We start from the raw sequence: 22,001 nt of genomic DNA, 5'->3' as shown, positions 1-22,001 counted from the left end.
AGGTAGGATGAACTTTATTGATCTGCAAAGCGGAAACTGGCTTGCCGCCATATGACCAATGGCTGCAACAACAATAAAGGTAAACAAAAGGCAAAAAATGTGCAATCAATAAGTCATATCAAAGAATACAAAATGTACACTTGGCCAGTTTGCCACATACAATAATCAATAAAATAACAAATTCTAACTGCTGAAGGAACAAGATAGCTCCTAAAACTTTCAGTGGAGCTTCTAGTATTCTTTAAAGAGGTGTATATATACAAAGGGTAGTCAACAATGTGACAGGATACTCTCAAGCTTCCCTCTTCTGGTTCTCAGGTCTGTAATGACCTCCTGAGAAACTGGGGTCAAACCAATAATCAATACTACCTTATTGATCTATTCATTCATCTTGTGCCTGTCCTCATGCAGCTACTACCGGTGTTACTATTGGCTGCCACCCCAAGAGACAACTGCATTAGAAAATAACACTTGCTAAAAATACCTTGAAAGGCCTGGCCCGTGGCTCAGCGGTCCAGGCACCTTGGCTGGTAATCCAGTCTGGCAGTGTGCCGTGAGTTCGACTCCAGATGATCCCAAATCCCAATGGCCTTTACTGCATGTCACCCCCTCATCTCTCTCCCCATTTCCTGTCAGCCTACTGTATCCCTCCATAAAAATATGAAAAAATAAAGGGGAAAGCCACGAAAAAAAACATTAAAACAAATAATAATACTGTGCAAAAAGACAAAAGAGAGCTGCTGACTTCAAATAACCTGAGCTTCCTGAGGAAAAACAGATGACACGTTACAATTTACAATTTACAATTTAGGCATTTAGCAGACGCTCTTAATCCAGAGCGACTTACATTAAGCAAGAACAAAAGCATGGGAATACATCACATAAAGACATTTATCATGAAACATGCGTAGCTAAGAAAGTAACAGTGGAGTATCTATAATGAAACTATACATATAAGCTATACATCTATACTACTATGCTACACATATGTACTATGACGTGCTATGACTACTAGAATACTAGAAAAACGTTCTTCCAGTCCAGCTTGCTATTGACATGAGCAGCCAGGTATTTTTATGAGGGAACCACCTAAAACTACCTCCCTTTAATCACGTTACCTCTGCTTTTTTTTGTTTTGTTTTTCTTCTTTATAAATTCAACAATGAGCTCCTTAGTCTTGCTTATGGGCATTCTCACACCATCTGACAAAACTGTCCACTTCCTCTGGAGAGCGGAGTTGTTTGAAATGTAGCCAGACTAGCCATAAAGGCATAATTGTCAGAAAATATTTACAAGGGGCATGATTCATTGCTACGCTTACAGTCAGAGGTGCAGATAAAATCATATACCCTATAAGGTGCCCCTGTGTTGGTCAAGATGGTATACTGAGGTCTACATGTGAGGTAATCCATGACCCATGCAACTATGGAACAGGTTAAATTAAAGGGAGCTTGTTGGCTGAATAGGGTGTATAAATTAAAATGTTAAGAATTCTAAGAACATTATTTTGGCAGATGCACCGGATAACTCCAGATGGTTGTAGATTCTGTGTAACAGAAAAGACGTCATCGACATCGACCCCTAATTATTTCCTGTATGCAATGAGGTTTATCTTACCTTATCTAATACAAAAACAATAAATGCATGCATTGTACCATAAGGGCTCATCTATTAAATGGTACACAGAATGGTACATACAGTATATCAAATGTAAATTTCTCAGAGAACATAACATAAAGGCCTTTTTATAAGAGTGTTATCACTTTAATGGGCTTGGATATAAAGAAGCTAAATGAGAATTGTTCTGCCAAAGTAAATATAAAACAACCATAATGATTAGTGGGACATCTATGATACAAAGGTCAACATCTTTGATGAACAGTGACATTTGTCACATATACCAATTAAATCGTTTTACACAATATAACTGGCATCGAGTATGGCTCACTAAAGTACCACACCCAGGATACTGTAGCATAATTACATATTGCGAATCTCACACTAGCAAACAGACTAACAGAGTACCGTCCTTTAAATCTCTTCTAAAAATGTACATTTATAAGACAGCCTTAATCCCTTTGCCATTTCACCTTCTTGTTTAACTATTTGATTGGTTCATGATTACTGTTGTATTTATTTTATTTTAATGTTCTACTTTTTCCAACATTTGCTGTCTATTTTATGTATCGTCTATCTATATCCTAATTGTCCTGTTTCTTCCCCTGTTTCACCTTCTTTAATTTAATCTCTTGGCCAGATATTAATCTATTTTAGGGCATTTTATAGCCTAGGGAGTTGTATAGGCCTATTGATCTGATATTTTTAACCTTGCTTGTGAAGTAGTTATTAAAGTCGGTGGCAATCTCGTAGTCAGAAAAGCTCCATTGATTTCAACAAATGAACCAGAAAGGTGCAATTCTGGGGAAATTGCAAGTGTGGTTGCACCATCGCAAGTCACTGGTTGCGGCAGCCGGTATGATGATCTTCCCATTATTTGATGCAATGGTTTCCATAATTGTTTGCCATTATTTTTTGTAATCATTAATTTGCAGTTGCACATCATTGACAATTTGACATGCATTTTGACTACCATTTCAAGTCTGAGTTTAGTGTCTGATCCGGAAAGAGTATTGCTTCATGTAACTAGAATGTACTTGAATACTTAAAAGTGTACTATTTTTGATGACAATCTTAAATTCAACATGAATTGACTAGCTAAACATAATTGTCAAGCTCTATTCTAAGATTATTGGAGCGAAGCAAAAGAAGAAACTGAGTTCTTTCTGTAATAAATCATCCAAAAAGCTGCCTTTTGACTTCTCTTGGACATGCTTAGCAGGTGAACTTTCTCTGTATAGATATTATAGGTTGATGAAATTCAGTTGTCACAGCAGTAGGTTTACCGCAGTTATGAAACACTGCAGATACAGAAACAGATACAGTAGTGATACTACTACTACTAATAATAACCAAGTTAATAACTTAAAGATGACTCAAAGACTTGAGAACTGTCCGACCGATCAACTTCAAACTCGGTATGCGTATTGCAGAGGATCCGAGGGAGTGATGTGCAGATCTCAAAAATATTTCCATATATGGGCATAAAAGGGACACAACGAAACAACAGGTACTCTGACAAGAGTATTGCATAACTGGGAGAGGCATTCATTCCCGACATGCATCATTCCAGAGTATATAGGCTGGTCACTGGTATACCCAAGTACTGTAAATCAGATATTTTCACTGCTAAAAGCACAGTGAGTGCACTCTTATCAACATACATCAGTGGTTTTCAACCAGTGGTCCGGGGACCACCAGTGGTCCTAAAGGGGGTCCAGGTGGTCCCCAGCTAAATGACGGTGAGTTGGTAACCAAATGGACACTTTAGCTGTTGAGAGTGTAAAATGAAATCCGCAAGGGTCCATTTGATCTCATTTTACACTCTCAATTATTTTTAAACATCTGCATAACTTAATTTTGCTAAATCTCATCAAATGGTGGTCCGTGGCTCAAATACCGAATAAATAATGGGCAGTGACATGAAAAAGGTTGAAAACCACTGTCATACATCATCATACATCACATTCCGTGCTCAGCCAATCAAATCATTTCTGTGGTATACTATACACACACAGACACACAAAGCTGGGCATAGGAAGGGCTAGCAATCTAAATTGTTTAACCCCATGGCAAAACTACTTTAACTACTGTCATGGTTTTGGTTGCGTGAGCAGAGCACAAGTACTGTTTTCAGGTGTCGGTGACTATTGTGGGACGGTAAGTTAACAAGAGGGGTAGGGCCAACTTGTGTGCAAAGCGCAAGTTGGCAGCTCGACAGAGTGTATCACTCGACAGAGTGATTTTGTTCTTTTTATATATTTTTTCCTTCTTTATGTTTTTATGTATAATAAGATGTATGTATACAATGAATGTTGAATTGAATTGGATTGAATTGAATTGAATTGAATTGAATTGAATTGAATTGATATTGAATTGAATTGAATTGAATTGAATTGAATTGAATTGAATTGAATTGAAACCAAACGAAACCTGTGTGGTAGGTCGGTAGGAGCCTTATCCCAACTATCTGCCCTCACCCTCTGAATATTCTACACAGTATTCAGAGGGTGAGGGCCCGGGCAGATGAGTACTCTTCTACAGTACTCCAATAAAGCAGAAATACCTTAAAACTAAACTTACACTTAAGATATGATGTTTCACTCCGTTAAACATCCAGACGATAATTGAATTACTTTTAGCATGAAGTTTGAGATCGTAGTACAATTATGTTGTCTAATCAAATCACTGTGACCCTGCAATGATGAAATCAGAGAACGTGAATGAGTAACTCAAATACTACAGCCCCGTGGATGAGTGAAACTAATGGCTTCATCCAGTAATCTCAGAAATATTTCTTTTGCAATTTTCTTGGGCAGTGGCCTGCAGTATGTACTTTATTTGCAACATATATTATTGACTAGTAACGGTGATTTTGGCTCTAATATGCTCAGAGATGGGTATTGGGGAACTTTTAAATTATCTTTTTTTACAGAGTTTAAACCCGTTTCACACATTTGCAAGAATTTGCTTCATTCATCACCAATATTACAAGCAATTAATAGTAAAGGACATTCCAATAGTTTTTTGTTTTTCAGATTCTCTTTTTGATTCAAACTCCTCGAGTTAAGTTTGTGACATTTCATTTGGTACCGACTCTTGGCAGTAAACTTTGAGGCACTGCACAGTATACTGCAGAGCAGAGGTTATTGCCCCAGAGTGTGACACACTGCAGACTCAATCTCCTCATTGTTCTATGGCTTAATAAACCTTTACAATCACTTTATGGCCCTTAAGTTGGGCACCACTAGTGTCTCGGTCATCCATCCATCCATCTTCAACCGCTTATCCATAAGCGGTTGAAGGGTCACAGGGGCAACAGCTCTACCAGAGTGTTACAGACTTCCCTCTCCAGAGCAACGTTAGTGACTTCCTCCTAGGGGATCCCGAGACGTTCCAAGGCTACTGAGTCGATGTGTTTCCTCCAACTGCGCCTTGCTCTACTCTGAGTCACCCTCGTGTGACTGAACTTCTCACAATATCTCTAGGGGAGATGCCAGCCACCCGTCGAAGAAAACTCATTTTGGCCACTTGTATTCGCAACCTTATTCTTTCGGTCATGACCCGAGAGATGACCCACACTTCATGACCATAAGTGAGAGTAGGAATGAAGATTGCTCGGTAGACAGAGAGCTTTGCCTTCCTTTGTCCTTACTTTTGTCTCGGTCAGTAGTTCTCAAAGTGGGGTTCAGGGACCCTCAGAGTTCCTTTGGGGGTTTTCCAAATGGACCCTAGCTTCTGTACGTACTCCCTATGACTCTCAGAGTCATGGGAGTACTTTAAATAAAATAAAAAGGTTTGATAACCACTGGTCTAGGTGGATATGCTGTAACTGCAGCTTGCTCCCAAGATCCTTTTAATTCTTATCATCTCATACATAACTTTTAAATCTTACAACGGAGGGGGGATCATCGTTGTAGAACATACAACATATTATGCAATCAAATAAAAAAGTCATCTCAATATGAGAGGAGATGAAAGGAGGGAGGTGAATGGGGAGGAGACGTGGCCAGAGCTGTATATAAGTAGAAGCCGTTTCACGCCTCAGTACCTTGACCATTCCCAGGCTCACATCAGCACCTCCTCTTCCTCCTCGCCAACCACCATTCTACTCACTAGACACCATGGCCTTCGCTGGTAAATGGGAAACTGAGACCCAGGAGGGATATGACGAATTCTGCAAGCTGGTCGGTAAGAAGACATCTTTAGTTAGCTTTTACTATATTAATCCCTGTATAGAAATGTGATGTTTACTAGCTGGGCAGCTACTGAGCAGCGGGCATGTAGTAGCAGTAGCACACCAGCTCTAAAAAAAAAACACCAGTTAGGTTTGGCCCATTAGTCGATGCTACTTTGAGGTAACAGCTGTGCCAATCACTATATCCCACCAAACTTTAATTACAGTATTATTAAAGTACTTTATCACATAGGTAGGCTGCAGACTTTAATTCAAACATTTAATTAAATATGTGAAGTTTCTTAAACCTATTGCACAACGCTGCAGGAGAGGAAATAATTTCAAACAACCCAATGCTGCTCAATCTTGGTTGGGATTTTTTTTGTCTACTCTGCTGAGCAATTTGATTGAGATTTGTTCTGTTCTAAGTTTGTCTGGAAAGAGTAAATGTAAAATATTAAATGTAAATACCTGAGGCCTTTCCATAAAACAGTCCTGCCCTAAATCCTCCCACACCAAAAGTCCTGCAATAAGGAAGAGGTTATTGGTTAATGCATGTTTTGTAATATCAAAATCTACAAAGTAAACTAAACTAAAGTTTTCAAATAATTGTAGTGGAATAAAAGTACAATGTTTGCCTCTAGTGGAGTGGAGTAGAAGTAAAAGCATTGACATTTGGAAATACCTACTTGAGTACATGTACTGTAATTAATAACTTTCCACCACTGGTTATACCCCAGGTATCACTCAGCACCTGCATGCTGTCCACTGCACTGCTAATAGTAAATGCAATAGATACCTGATGATAAAATGCAACAAATACATCTGTCTCTCTCTGTCTCTGTCTCTCACACAAACACACACACACACACACACACACACACACACACACACACACACACACACACACACACACACACACACACACACACGCGCGCCGTCTTTCAGGCATACCTGCTGACGTCATTGAGAAGGGGCGAAACTACAAGTTAATCACTGAGATCACACAGGACGGCAATGAGTTCTGCTGGATTCAGGTCTACCCCACCGACGCCACCGTCACCAACAAGTTCACCATCGACAAAGAGGCTGACATGGAGACTATTGGAGGGAAGAAATTCAAGGTAGAATTTAGACGTTAGCATTTCAGATTTAACTCACTTTTATGACATACGGTCTGTGTGTCTTAACTGCTGTGTTATGTCTCCCCAGGCCACAGTGCACATGGAGGGAGGCAAGCTGAGTTGCGCATTCCCCAACTATCAGCACACCTCAGAGATCTGTGGGGACAAGCTTGTAGAGGTCAACACACTTTAACCTTGTTTATAGGCTACCTATAGAGGCTGAGAGTTTTGCTTTGTAAACATAAACCTTTATAGCAGCACACCCTCCTTCATTAGCCTGGCTAATAAGCCAGACCGAATTGTGTGATATTAGTCTGGCTTATTAGCCAGGCTACTCCTTCATAGCATTAGTAGTTAGTTATTAGTTAATATATTCATATTGTTGTTATTATTATTATTAACATGATATTGTTATATCATTAATGATATAATGTTTTATTATTTACTGTTTTACATGTCATGTCATATAATTACATGACATGACATGTAAATAATAAACCATTCTAATAATAGAGGATATCTCTGCCGTCGGAAGGAAACCTCATAACTCCAAAATGTTCATTTTTCAGGAAATGATATTTTTCAGGAAATGAAAAATATAATTTCTTTCAGGAAATAAAGAAAACCTTATATTTTAAAAACAAAGCAATACAGCCTCATCAAAGTTGGTGTTGTAACTTTATATATTGTCAATTACTTCCATGAGAGGGGGAGAGGTGGTGGAGTTAGTTGCTTTAGCAGACATTTTGAGGGTCCAATGGAGTTAAGAGGTTTTGTCCAAAGCACTTTTTACTACTTTCCAATATTTTCGAAACAACACACAGAAGTAAAGGGTGTTCAATAGCACTGATTTATGCCAAATCAAAAACCTCAATAATAGAGTTATGAGGTCTCCTCCCGACAGCAACGTAAAATTGTCCCTTTTACTCTCCAGACCTCCACAGTTGGCTCAGTGGTTCTGAAGAGGACCAGTAAGAAGATCTAAAGCCTGAACTTTCAAGTCCAAAACCAGAGACCTTCACCCTCTGAGACCTAAATAAACGTAAAGAACGTACAGCATGCCTTCAAGTTTGTGACTTTCTCTTTTGTGTGTGTGTGTGTGTGTGTGTGTGTGTGTGTGTGTGTGTGTGTGTGTGTGTGTGTGTGTGTGTGTGTGTGTGTGTGTGTGTGTGCCTGCGTTCGTGCGTGTGTGTGTGTGTGTGTGTGTGTGTGTGTGTGTGTGTGTGTGTGTGTGTGTGTGTGTGTTTGCCTCCATGCAACACACACACACACACACACACACACACACAAACGCACGCCCCTTTTCCACCTTTTTCACACCTAATATTGAACCAGTTCAGAGTGTTTCCACTGAAAATCAATTGGTTCAGAACCCTAAACGTTGGTTTGGAACTGAATACTGAAACCAAAAAATGTCCACTGGTTCCATGAAAGCACCTTAAGGTTCCAAGAATCTGGAATGGAACCAGTTCTAGAACCAAAGTTCTTTGGGTGGAAAAGGGCCCCGAGAGTGAGAGAGAGAGAAAGAGGTTGGTGGAGTGATCACTGATCTGATGGTGACCATGGTTGATGCTACCTCTTTTCACCACTGGAGGTCGCTACCAATCTAATGCACCGATTATAATCGTTGACTTGTGACCTCCAGTAAACTGTAGAAACAAGTTACAAGAACCATAACTCTATGGTCACAACCAGCAGGTCAAATAAAACCACTCGACTGGCTTCAAACAAAACACAGATATAAGTACCAGTAAATATAATATCTCTCATTTAAAATAATAATAATATAATAGTGCAACGTATAACTATGTGTATACTAGTGTACCACCAGTGGTATTACAGTTCTGAGTTTGGAATAGTACCATTATAGGAAAATAAAAAGTAGAACACACAGAAGCACAGACAGCTGATAGGTGTTTAGACCAGTGGTTTTCAGCCAGTGGTACTTGAGCTGGTTAGGTGGGCCCCATGCTAAATGATGGAGAGTTGGTAACCAAATGAACCCTTATAAATCTTTAACTCTTGAGCGTAAAATGAAACCAAATGGACCCGGGAGGGGTTTATGCTCTAGAAGAATTATGTTATTGTGATTTGTTATTTTGATAAATGTTTGCCTGTTATCTCTCCTATGGTACCACATCAATACAGCATGTAATTGTTGACCAAAAAAAAAACGGTAACAAACTATTCTTTAGTTTTGGGTGTGAGTGTGAGCTGAGGCTAAATCTCAGGAAATGGTGGTCCATGGCTCAAATGATGAATAAATAATGGACCTTGGTATATGAAAAGGGTTGAAAACCACTACAATAGCATGCTCTGCTGATGGACAGCAGTTGATAGCTGCTGATATGAGCCAGCTGGGCCGCACATGACTGTCAAATAGTCTGCATTCTTGGGCTTCTCACTGTCACTGGGGAGTGTTTTACACCACACGACTTCAGAAAATGCTCTAGAACCGTTTGTGCATACTCTGCATAATATGTAATTAAAACCTGAACACATCCTGTAGCATGGTCCATTCATGGTCCATTCACAGAAATTTGGTGGCTATTACAGTTCTCACTGGATGCCATTGTTGGCTCCACATTCTGCACTCCACTACTGTCGCTAAGTGGGGAATATATGCCAGCTGGAATACTTCATGTTTGCCATCTGGACAGTACTTTAATATTACTTGAGCCAATACTTGAGAGTATAGGGGGATAAATATTAATATTGTGACATAGTTCAGCGTGTCTGCATCGACTATATGGCTCCGGCTGGGAATAGTATGGTAGCTATGCAAGCTGTTGACAGTGGGTATAATGATATGCTCTGTGTTTGCTGCAACAGAGCCAAATGGACTGCTAAAATATTTCCCAAAGATAAATAGATGGGCTTAAATTAGCCTGGCCTTAATAAGTGTGACCCAGAAAGGCTAGCTAGGACCTCACAGTACGTATACTGTGCAGTTCCATTATGCTATCTTGTTGTTTATAATAACAACAATGATACATTCCAATTACATTGCATTTTTTCAATGCAACTGTTGCAAAGTGCTTTTGATAAAGTAAATGGGTAAACAAATGAACTACAATTATGAGATGAATGAATGAATGAGAAATAAAATGCAACGATACTTGAATCATTATGAAAGGCAAAGTTTTTAAGAAGAGAAGCACAAAATCCTGATCTATAGCTGTTTGATCAACTTTCTTCTGTTCTGTTATTCTCATCTCTCTTCTGCCAATGGTCAGCAGATGGGCAACGCCAATTTTTGATTGGTAAAAATAATAATAAAATAAATCACACTCGCACACTTCGGCCAATCATGTTTGGCATCCTCACTTTTCTGTCCTCAGCCAATCAAATCATCGCTATGTGGTACACACGCAAACACAAAGCTGGGCATAGGCCCCTAAAAAAAACCCAATTACAAATCTCATTGGGATCACAGTGACCTCCTTTTGGTGTCCAGTAACTAAATACACTTACTTGCTCAAATGCATGTAATGTACTTACAGTACTCAAGTAAACAAATAATAGAAAGAAAATGTACTTTGAATACCTGGTGACTGGTGAGTATTTACTTGAGTATACTTTGTCCACCACGGCTGGTATGTGACATACAGGCCTTTGATATAGGTCAGGAGATAATGCTTCAGAGGGACAGAAGGACAGAGTCCCCCCCGAGAGGACCAGTGTTGGCCTGATAGCTGCCATGCTGAGTGTGACTCAGTAGGTTAACAGGTTCAGCCAGCAAATCTCTCTGTTTCACACACACACGCGCGCACATATATACATGACACGATACATGCACTGCATGCACTGCTGAGAGGGAACTGGCCTCTCTCTCTCACACACACACACACACACACACACACACACACACACACACACTCCTTACAGTGGAAGAGCACGAGACCTTAGTGTATCTTGGTTACATACATTTGATAGAATGGCTCTATCACGCACGCACGCACAGAGCTCTCAGTCTATCTCTCTCTTTGCTGATAGCTGACTGTACTGGAGCCTGTGCTGATGGGTTGATGACGTTGAAGTAGTAGTAGCAGGCATGTGACCAGAGACCACTGGTCCCCAGATCGGAAAACCAAGGCAGCGCAGAGATAACAAACAAATAACGGCCAATAATCCTGTGAAGAATTACTGTCATGCTAGACTGAGTGACCGGCATGCTGGCATGACCGGCTGGCACGTTGGCAGGTGAACTGGCTAAATAACCTACTGACAGATGCAATAGAGACTGCCAAATAATCCAGCAATATCTCTTAAATACTAGCTGTACACGCACACATACGCACGCACGTACGCACGCACGCACACACACACACACACGCAAGGTACTTTGACTTTACTTTGATATTTTCTTTTTTATACTTGGAACGATGCAAGTTGGAAATGCATGACCCACCCAGTTATTACCGGTATGTCTGTGTCCCTATTATGCCCATACATGGAGTTTTTGCCTTTGTCAGGCATGCTCAAATATGGAGTCTATGCAGACGTCAGAACATCACTGTGATGTCAGAACAGGCCAGGTCCATATATGGAGATCTAGAGGTGATCAGGTGTGATCAATCGTCCGGACCCCGGGCAGAGGCTTTTGTGCTGGTTCTGGACAACCGGAATTCCGACGGACTCGACACCAGACACTGCCGTCGCTGTGGGGGTGTGGAGCGTGTGTGTTCAATTTGAAGTCGGTGGGGAAAACGGTTCTCGAGTTATGGGGATTACAGACGTACGTACACACAAACAGAGACGTGGCGAATAGATATACAGTAGGTTGAATCCATCAGTGGGTCCTAAAGTAGCGTCATGCTAAATTTGCCGCTTTTATGAACTTTGTAAGGTAATGTTAAACTAGAAAGGATCACGTATTGATATTTGTCAGGTGAAAGAAGCACTAGTTTCTTTATTTAGTAACAAACACTCCTCTCAACCGGTCGGCCTCAATCATAACATTACGTTAATAACATTGGGTGTCTGAGTGTCTCTAAAGATTTCTGTTACCTGCTTCCTGTTACCTGGTCATGTGACCTGAGTAACCAATACATGACAGCAGCGTGTGTGGAAACCAATGACTCATGAATGACTATAGGTCTTCTACATTTCATGAGCATTCACTAGTCAGGTTTCAGTTTCACCTAACAAAAAAATAGTATAGTATAGGCCAACCTCCTTCCATCCTAACAGCAATGATGATGATGATGACGACAATGACAAGGAATGTCCCTGACCCACATGTGATCTGAAACAGCTCTATTTATAACCAGGAAGCTGAATCATTGTACAATTAAAGAAATATCCACTCACTTCCCTAAGCCTTGCTGACATTTCAACCCTGGGGTCTTTACGGGGAAAACCCCTCCAAAAACAGAAGTTGAGTGCCATCATGCCATGTGATATTTTCATCTAAATATGGCTTGTGGGCAATACTGTTGTGGGTAGGGACATACAAGTACATTATCAAAGATTGAGAATATCTCTCCTTCCAATGTTGGCCTCTTTTTGTAGTAAATTCTAATGTTTTGACTGTTTTGCAACTTGGTTCCATATTTCTTTTTCATATTGCTTTTTCTGCCTTTATTGATAGGTAAGGTAAGGTAAGGTAATTTTATTTATAGAGCGCCTGTCAAAACAGTTGTTACAAGGTGCTGTACAATAAAATAACAGGAATAAAACAAGAACATTTCAATCAAGAGTAAACCAACAATGAAATAAGAAACAGAGCAGATAGGTTGAAAGTAGTCTGACAGGAAATGGGGAGAGAGATGGGGGAGAAGACACGCGGCAAAGGCCATGGGGATCGGGAGTCAGACCCGCGGCAAGCCGTCAGGCTGGCTCAGCAGCCGAGGCGCCCAGACGGTTGAGCTAACCGTCCGGGTCAAACTTGGTTCCATTATTCCGTTTTCTGTTAAGTGTTCTTGAGGTTTGGGAAAGCATTATAGAAACAAACAGAGATAGGCCTAAAACAAAACATGCATGAAAGCACACATGTGCAACATTTGCTGTCATACACTCTTTCACAACCTGCTGTCTCATGTACCCGTACACACGCACGCACACGTGCACGCACTCACTCACACATAAACTTCAGCAGAAAATGCCTTTAAGTCAGATCAGGTGGAGGGATTGCTTAAACCTCTCACTTACAGTACATAAAACGTAACACGCACACACACGCACACACACACACACACACACACACACACACACACACACGCACGCGCACACACACACACGCACGCATGCACATTGCACATCATATTTTGTTGTAATTACCACTGGCTTACAGATGGATTTAGTTGATATTTCAGTTATAGGAGTGAGGGAAGATGTAGGGGGGGGGGTAAAGAGAGAGATGGGATATCAGCAGTGGACCCCTCAACCCTGCTGTTCTCTCTCCTCTCCCAACAACCCATTAACAGGCAGACTATTTCTGTCTCAGGTAGTCCCTGCAGGCACACACTCCATTGAAACCAAATAAACATAATTCACATGGATTTGTCCTGTCAATAGAGAGGGAGAGGATAGAGATATGGGGGATGGAAAGAGAGAGGTGGGGGTGGAGAGAGAGCGAGAGAGTGCAGAGAAAGTGAGTGTGGAGCAGGCTGTTCTGTCACTCAGTTCCAGGAATAGCAGAGTGTCTGAAACCTGCTCTCTGACACCAACACTCTCCCCGCCTCTGGTACACCAACACGTTCTCTCTCTACTTTAAGACTTTAACAGCTTTGAGACATGTTCTGTCTGCTACCGAGTTGACTCTTGACACTACCTGAGTCCTGCATGGACTGACGCGCACTTGCACATGAACTATTAGCTGGTGGTACATTGTCGAACCGTTAAGGATAACTGTTTTGTGACTGTACTTATATTCATTCATATATTATGGGGCGATTGATGAATTCACCTGGACATCCAGTATACATATCTAGAGGCAGTAGCCCACTATTTTACCATATTAATTGTAGTTTTGTTGTTGACTAGTGCCTATACCTGTACCACTCCTGTGTTTCATTCTCACTGCCGTTGCTGCTATGACACCTGCATTTCCCAACAGGTATCAATAAATGTTTGTCTTTTATCGTATCATATCTCATCTTAACATATTATCTTAATATTATTTTAGCTTACAGTATCTTATCTGATCTAATACGTCTCTTGACGCTCTACTTTCCTTCAGCCTGTGATCTGATACCAACACAATGTCTCTCTACCCTCTCCTCGCTCTCTAATCACTCACTGTATCTCCTATCAACAACCATGTCTACTTCTCCGTCCCTCCCCCTGTCTCTCTCCTCCTCTACACCCCCCCCCTCTCTCTCTGCTCTCAGGAATGTCTCTCCCCTCTGCCAGGCTTGTTATTCCACTGCCTCTGCAACCTGCCAGCAGTCAAACTTCCAGAGGCTTCAGCTCAATCACAGCAGGATTATTTTGTGCGGCACCTACTGAAACTGAACACAGACTCAAACTCCATCTTGGATCAGGCTCAAATCAGAGTCAATTTTGGGCTGAAACTATGCTAGAACCTATGGGAAAAGAGACATTTTGGATACAGAAGTCTGACTAGATTCCTACACAGTGGACACAACTTGGATGAATACAGGCTGCAAACCCTATTGACTTAGGAATCATGCTGACAATTTGGAATAACAGGCAAGTGAAGAATGATCCAGAAAATGTATGCATTCACAGTTTGAATTTAGACTTCAAGTCTTCTGAGAAATCTTAAGCTCCAGCAGGCACTTTTCTATGTTGAGTCCAGCAGACCATGTACTCCAATGACAGAAACCCATGACCAAACTTATTTTTACTTAATTTATTCGCCCTGTGGTGTTTTCAACAGGCACTGAAGTAGATGTGGATGTTAACCTATGTGCACAAGAACTGGGCCTTCAGCGACATTAAACCTGTATGTGAAGTGGCCTTACGGAGCCAGATTCAGATGTGGGGACAGAGACAGAGAGATTATGAAAAATAGAATTTCCTTCAGGCTGCTTTTTCGATGAAGACTTTCCTGTGAATGTGGTGCCGGCCCGGGTTCACTTGCTGCAGTCTCTAACCCGGGACTCTCCCCTGCTGAAACACACGTGACCTCTCTTTACTGGAGTACACGCGCAGCCACTTCATCTGATCTGCAGCCCCAGAGCAACCCTCTTTCTAGGTGCTTCTATACTAGTAGAAACGTGTACTGTAAACAGGGCTATTGTGTAACTCAGTTTAGATTTTCTTCACGAGAGTACTTTCCCTAAACAGGGCCACTGAACATTGTGCTATATAGCCTGTATGTGGCACTTTGAGGATCCATAACACTATAGCTCAGCTGGCTGTGTAAGCAACCTTCAGAGGAAAGACTCAGGTGCCATTGCTGTGTTCAAGTCCACCCTGGCCCACATCTGCCAGGTCCTCCTCCTCACAGCTTCTCGTCATCCTACTTTCCCTCTCACACCAGGTAAGACTGGTCCTTATTCAAAGAGAACAGAGAGAGAGAGAGAGAGAGAGAAACGCACGGAAAGAAGACAAGCCAGTGGGATCTCAGGGTTCAGAGTAGGTTCAAGACGTTTTAGAGAGAGGGCGAGAGAGAGAGAGAGAGAGAGAGAGAGAATAAAGTTTGACAAAGATATAAATGAGAGTCAAGTAGGTAAGAAAGAGAAACAGGGGAAAAGGAGACACTGAGTCAAGAGCAGAGAAAGAGAAGAAGAAAGAGAGATCGAGTGTACAAGGTGGATCATGACCAGTAAGGTAGGGACAGGAGGAGGAGGAGGAGGAGGAGGAGGAGGAGGAGGAGGAGGAGGAGGAAAGAGAAAAGAGGGCCGTTTCCTCAGCGCTCACCGCTGCCCTGAGGTGGACCGGCTGTCACAGAACCTCACAGAGACCAAACCATGCCACGATGCCACAGACGACATGCAGGGAGACGCAGAGGACACGCAAGGAGACCATCTCGACATCACTCATGTGAAGGAGTGGGACGTCCAGAGCAACAGCAACCGCAAAGCCCAGGTCAGAGAACAGAATTATAGGAAAGCTATTTCTTTGCCAAGTTAGCTTGTGCATGTGTGATGAATCTCATTTCAGTGTTTCTTCTCTCTCTCGCTCTCTCTCTCACACGCACGCACGCACGCACACGCACGCACACAACACACACGCATGCCCCCACAGATTATTTCCTCTTACATTATGTACCTACTACAGTATACATATAAAAACATAATTATACCATGTGGGATTAAATACATTTTCTATGTACCACACAGCAAAATCACAAGTGTTAACTTAACACTGATGTTGCTTTCACACGGGCAGATGCAAAGACGCAGTCTAGATCATTCATTGTCAATGGAAGCCGGCAACGTGAAGCTACGAAGCAAAATCCGACGCTTTGAAGCTGCTGCAAAAGCTATACAACAGCTACAAATACACTGTGTAGCTTTGCATCTTTTACATCTGCCCGTGTACTGTGAATGCACCATTACGGGTGGCTTTGGGTAAATTGCTTCATCCCATTTTCGGAGTCAATAGTTTTTACACTGAGGACTTGATTGCGTAATGTAGCCCAAACCTGTGTCTGTGACTCTGCGTTCCGACAGAGCTCAGCAGAGGCCGACTACATGGAGGTGTTCTCCGGCCGGCGCTCCTCCTCGCGCCCCTCAGCGGAAGACCAGGAAGAGGAGATGACAGACGAGGGCAGCGACATCAGCGACTGGTCAGAGGAGGATCTCTCCCTCCACTTTTCTCCCTCTGTCATCCTCTCATCTGACGAAGAGGGTTCAGACGTGGGCCGCGGCTTTGAATGTGTGGATGTGGCCATGGAGAAAGAGGTAATTCATTTTGTTATTATAATAATATTATAATAACGAAGAAGAAGTGCAATTAGAAGTGCTTTTCACAAAACATTAAGGCCACAGAGTGCACAATAAATACGTTTGAATAGAAAAGAAGTACAATTAAATAGTAAAATAAACTGACAGTGCAGAACAAATGATAAAAATTTAAAATATTTGCAGTCCCAGTTATGGCGGCCATGTGCACGTGTATACATACATTCTTCTATCACACAACATTATATTTTACTGCTTTTACTGATTTTGTTCTCTGTTTCCCAGGAAAATGGTCAGGAGAAACCGGGTCAGAGGATGGTTCCTAAACGTCAGATTCAGCTGAGGAGGAGGGACTCAGAGCCAGAGGAGAACCTCAACCCAGCCAGCGAGGAGAAATCTGTGGTACTAACCTCTTATCTTCTGGTGTTCCACTCTTTCCTTTTCTCTGTCCCCTTCGACCGGCTCAGTGGCCTTGTGGTTAGAGTGTCCGCCCTGAGACTGGGAGGTTGGGGTTCAATCCCCGGCCGGGTCGTACCAAAGACTCTAAAAATGCTTGACACTCCACAGGGTTGGATTGGGGGTAAGTCCCTGTGACATACTAGCGTCATGTCCAGGGGGTGTACTTGTACATCAAGCTGCCTCACGCTACAGAAACAGGAGAAAGGCTCCTGCCCTATGGGCCTCATGGCTCGGCAAGGCTACTTACTACTACTACTTAGCCCATTTACTGGCGGCTCACTTTCACACCTTCTTCCCAACCACTCATAATGCATCTACCAACTGCCTATACTCACTCTGGGAAAGACCTAATGTGGACATGGCAACCAATGAGAGCACGTCACACACGTCACACAGACAGATACGCACACAGACAAACAGAGATTCGTGGAATACCGTATACCGTATCGACGTCTTTCTAAAATAATGGCCTCTGTAATTGTAAAGTTTTTCATTAAACAGAAACAACTGAACCAATAACGTTATATTTATTAATCATTTCACCCAAACATTTTATACCCATGTATGACTGTTGAGTTGACATAACGCTGTCGGTTATGTAACATCAGAGGATTACTTACTGTAGGCCGATTTTTTCTTTTTTACTTAGGCCATTATTTTAGCAACAGTATAGTCTATCTTTTAAATAACATAATACAATCTAATGTTCTATTGTAGCAGTATAAGAGGCTTTGTCAAAATCTTTGATTTTGGGCTGTTTTGATTTTGGTTGAGCAGGTCAAAGACAAGGAGGAAGCCTGTGAAAGGGGAGGAGCTCAGGGAGAGAAGTCAGCCAATAAGCTGCACTCCCCTCAGCCACATCATCGTCCTGAGGGGTTGTTACGGCAACACAGCATGCCAGCCTCCTTCCACCAGCGCTCGGTGCAGGCCAACCCTGAGGACAGCCACAACAACAGGGTCTACAAGGGCATAATAGCAGGGGCCACTCAGACTCAAGGTGATTAAAGGATAATTTTGTCCGGGGAATGTTTACGGAGCATGCCTGCTCTTTCTCAGGATTGCTCGAGCTTCACATTCATCACATTTGCACCTACAGTAATAATAGTAACATTTTATGTTAATGTCTCTCGTCAAATGGTCCCACTTGCCACTTGAATGTTAGCATTTGAAAGTATCATTAACAGCTGCTTGATCTAACCCTGTCTCCTATGCTCCTAGGGTTGCCCGGGATTGTCCGCAGTAAAAGTAACCCACGGCAACGTCTACAAAAGTCCCTTTCATTGGACGAGACCAAAACCAAGATGGCCTCCTGTATCATCAAGAGTGTCCTGTCGAAGAAGATGCAGGTGGAGCAGAGTACCGTCGTCGCTTCATCAGATAGTCACAACAGCTGCAACAAACACACTAACTCAGTCAACACCTGCTGTAGCAACGATGTGAAAAACTCAACTGAGCCAAGTACCAAAAACTACCTGCAGTTAGCTTCTCAGTCCAACTCCACTGATGTGACCGCTCAGCCCCTACAGGTCCAAACGAAACCTGTTGTTAGACAGAGCTCAGGGCCTCTGCCACCAAGCCAGGGGGGCAGGCCGCCTGAGGCCAATAGCCACACACAGCCTGGAGACCAGGAAAGGGAGGGGGAAGCTGGAGGAGAGGAACTCAGGTTTCCCAGCTGCCCCGGAGGTAAAGCAACCAGTGTATTTAAAGCCAAGGCTCCGGTTCACGTGGTGAGGGACATGCGGAGTTTGGTGAAAAACACCTACAACCTGTCCTTCAGAAACAACAACAAGGCTGCCTCATCAGCTATGACGACAGACAACGGCATTGGTCAGAATCACAGTCCATCGGTTATGTACAAGGTGATTGGCCAAGAAGACAGTCCACCTCCGAGCTACCAGCAGGCTGTAGGGGTTAAAGGTCATGATGAAACCATAACAAATAGGAAGGGATCTCAAACAGGTCCTCAGCCATCACTTTCCGTTCCTGCTTCGAGAGGATACGTTGCCAGGGTAACTGCAGCTCTCGGCCAATCACTGGAGAGAAGAGAGTGTGAACGATTCAGTCATCCAATCCCAGAACAAAGAAAAGCCAGCCAGCCAGCCATGGCTCAGACTGAACAAGAACCCTCTAATCAGACATGGCCTAAAACCTTGTCAAACATGCTGAGCAAGACATCTACCATTGATCAGTCTACAGAGCCCATCCGTTCAGATTCTGGTCCGAAGCAAAAACCTCCCCAGGCAGTGACCCCAAACTCCCGTCATACGGTTCCCAGCTTTATCTCCTCTACACTGGACTCACAGCGACCTCTCCCACCCAGCTCCAGTCCCTGTCAGCCCCAGCAGACCATCTTGCCTCCTACACCCCAGGGACAAAACCATATCCTGGGATATCCAGGTCAACCTATGCTGCCCTCTTATTTCTATACCCCCACCCCCTTGGCTGGCTATACAGCTGCTCTGCAGGCTCATCTGGGGAGTTACATCCAGGGCCCTGTGAGCTACATTCAGGCTCCTCCTCCCCCCCTGGTCCAGGCCCAGCCCAGTTCTACCATTCACACGCTGAAGAGGACCCAGTCAGAGGATAAGCAGGAAAGAACAACACCGGGTGTATCTTCCTACCACCCAGATGGCTACAAAGGTCTCATTAAATACTCTCCTCCTCACAAGATAGCAAGTCAAGAAAACAAGAGCAGCAAAGTCCCCCCTGAAACACAGCAGCAACCACAGCAGCAACCACAGATCATGTGCAACGTACAGGGTTTCCTTCCCACAAATGCAGGAGGCGAATTCCAACAGGGTAGGACACAGTTTGTGTACCCTGGCATGGCTCCCTCTCCCGCTGCCCCTGGAGGCCTCTACAGCGGCCATGCAACCCGTCATGTGCTAGTGGACCCCGAGAGTGGCCAATGCTTCTACATGGACGTGCCTCCCCAGCCACAGAGGAAGATGCTGTTTGATCCAGAGACTGGCCGCTATGTTGAAGTTTTCCTCCCGTCTTCAAACCCAGCCCCTACCACTACAGTCCTGCCCGTAGGCTGCAGGGCAGTACCCTACCATCCGTCCTTGGCCATGTCTGCGCTGTATGCCCCTCAATACTTACCGTTCACTCTGCAGACACCCACACTAAATCTCACACACACAGCGCCATGAGAACAGGCCCACTGCACTTCGAATCAACCAATGAGTTTTGAGCTAAAAAGTGGGTCTAGATATGGTCTGACAGATTTGCGGATACAATACTTATTCGAGGAGTTCTGAGTTGTTTAATATATTGATCTTGTTCAATGTACTGGATGGATCCCAGAGGAGAACACCACTTTCACCCAAGGCGACCTGAGTAAAAGTTGCAAGGTATTATCAAACTATAAACAGCCTGCTTACAATAATTTACTATTGTGGTTTTATAGAACGCCGAAATAAAGAATCAGGTCTATGAGCCGACGGAGCCCCACAGCCAGGGCTCGTCTGATGGAGGGACAGAGTCGACAACATAGAATGTTTATGCTGATCCCTTCTAGACTAGATGACGTTTGTGCTTGTGTTGTCTTTCTACTGTGTCCACCTCTCTGCCTCGCCTCCTCGCACAGTGGCCTAATTTAATGAGTGATATTCTTGTGGTTTCTTTTTTCATAGCTTCTTTTTTTTTTTACACTGATAATTTTATATTAAACATGACTTCGATGTCCGATAGCAAACATGGTGTACTTACTGTGACAGTCTCACGATTGTATTAGAAAAGGCTGATTAGAAGAACAGTTTGTTTTTAGTGCAACGTGATACCGACAGGCTGTTTTATGCACACGCTATAAGGAAGCGACTAACGTTCTCCGTAGCGGGTTGCAAATACCGGCAGAACTGGAAGGTGACCAAATTTAGATTACATCCTTTTCAATAACTTCATCACATCTAATCTATGACTTTGCAGCCCTGTCTGAGTTAGCTGTCCGTCATCTGATTTATTTTTTTACTTTAACAACTATGAAGATTACACAATATATTTAGTTTTAATATAGTTTGTACTGAGATGACTGTAATGCAGTTGCATGTAATTGGATTCTTCTCGGTGAGGAGTGTCATACACATACAGTACTGTACATGTACGTGTCGTGGCGATAAAACCATTTCTGATGCTCAGTGGGTGGTGGATGATTCATAGCACTTGGAAGTTATAGATAATGAATATATTATATACATGAGACACCACACAACAACCTCATTGTTACAGTACATTTCATTGGCACTTGTAATGTAAACAGCCATAATTGTTTTCTATTCAAATATATACATTTGCTTGCTTTTTAGTGTCACAACAGCAATGCCTCAGTTTAAGATTTTTGTTCAAATAATGTACATTTTGAAAAGCACTAGTAGACTATAAATTATTGCATTTTTACACACAATAAACATATATTCAATTTTAAAAGTTATTTTTGTCTATGCATCTTTTTACATATCCAGCACATAAAATACAGACGCTTTCTGTGAAAGAGAAATCAGACAATCAGCAATGAATTCAATCAGAGAATTACATTTCACTGCTAGAGCCTGGTAAATACTAGCTCTGCTCCATAGCATTAGGAGGAGAACTCCTTGTTCTAACGCTATGGACCAGAGCTAGGTCAATACTAATGTTGATTGGCTTTGGTTAGAGAAAGAAAGAAACTTCGCCATTGCTAAATGTCCCCAGATAGCATGACTTTACTATAGTTTACAGTTAATCGCAGTAAAAAAAAAATAGATTATATCAAAATACATAAAGTAGTAAAACTGGGACAATCTTTCGTGACTCCTTGTGATCACTGAT

The 22,001-nt window shown here is 42.5% G+C and overlaps 2 protein-coding genes across 2 annotated transcripts; both read left to right on the top strand.

Annotated features, from left to right (window-relative positions):
* Positions 1-5,741: 5,741 nt before the first annotated feature.
* Positions 5,742-7,903, top strand: LOC308327174 (gastrotropin-like; the record flags this gene model as incomplete). The annotated part of the gene is made up of 4 exons (XM_080780389.1): positions 5,742-5,808; positions 6,743-6,918; positions 7,007-7,096; positions 7,853-7,903. 4 exons carry the CDS (start codon positions 5,742-5,744, stop codon positions 7,901-7,903), a joined length of 384 nt encoding a protein of 127 aa, XP_080636515.1.
* Positions 7,904-14,325: 6,422 nt separating this feature from the next.
* LOC308326705 (uncharacterized protein) lies at positions 14,326-21,624 on the top strand. The gene is made up of 6 exons (XM_080779701.1): positions 14,326-14,574; positions 14,765-15,918; positions 16,506-16,736; positions 17,022-17,138; positions 17,973-18,192; positions 18,414-21,624. Exons 2-6 carry the CDS (start codon positions 15,649-15,651, stop codon positions 20,345-20,347), a joined length of 2,772 nt encoding a protein of 923 aa, XP_080635827.1. The 5' UTR covers positions 14,326-14,574; positions 14,765-15,648; the 3' UTR covers positions 20,348-21,624.
* Positions 21,625-22,001: the final 377 nt, after the last annotated feature.

The sequence above is a fragment of the Protomyctophum bolini genome (genome assembly GCF_963924005.1).
Source record: "Protomyctophum bolini genome assembly, chromosome: 13".
Taxonomy (NCBI): Eukaryota; Metazoa; Chordata; class Actinopteri; order Myctophiformes; family Myctophidae; genus Protomyctophum; species Protomyctophum bolini.
Note: the sequence above shows the minus strand (reverse complement) of the source record. Positions and strands in the feature narration are given on the sequence as shown.

Excerpts from the sequence above, each read along its gene's own strand:
- LOC308326705 (XM_080779701.1), top strand. The coding sequence starts at position 15,649 with ATGACCAGTAAGGTAGGGACAGGAGGAGGAGGAGGAGGAGGAGGAGGA. Across the intron at positions 16,737-17,021 it reads ATGTGGCCATGGAGAAAGAG|GAAAATGGTCAGGAGAAACC; the intron begins GTAATTCATTTT and ends TCTGTTTCCCAG. Across the intron at positions 18,193-18,413 it reads AGGGGCCACTCAGACTCAAG|GGTTGCCCGGGATTGTCCGC; the intron begins GTGATTAAAGGA and ends CTATGCTCCTAG.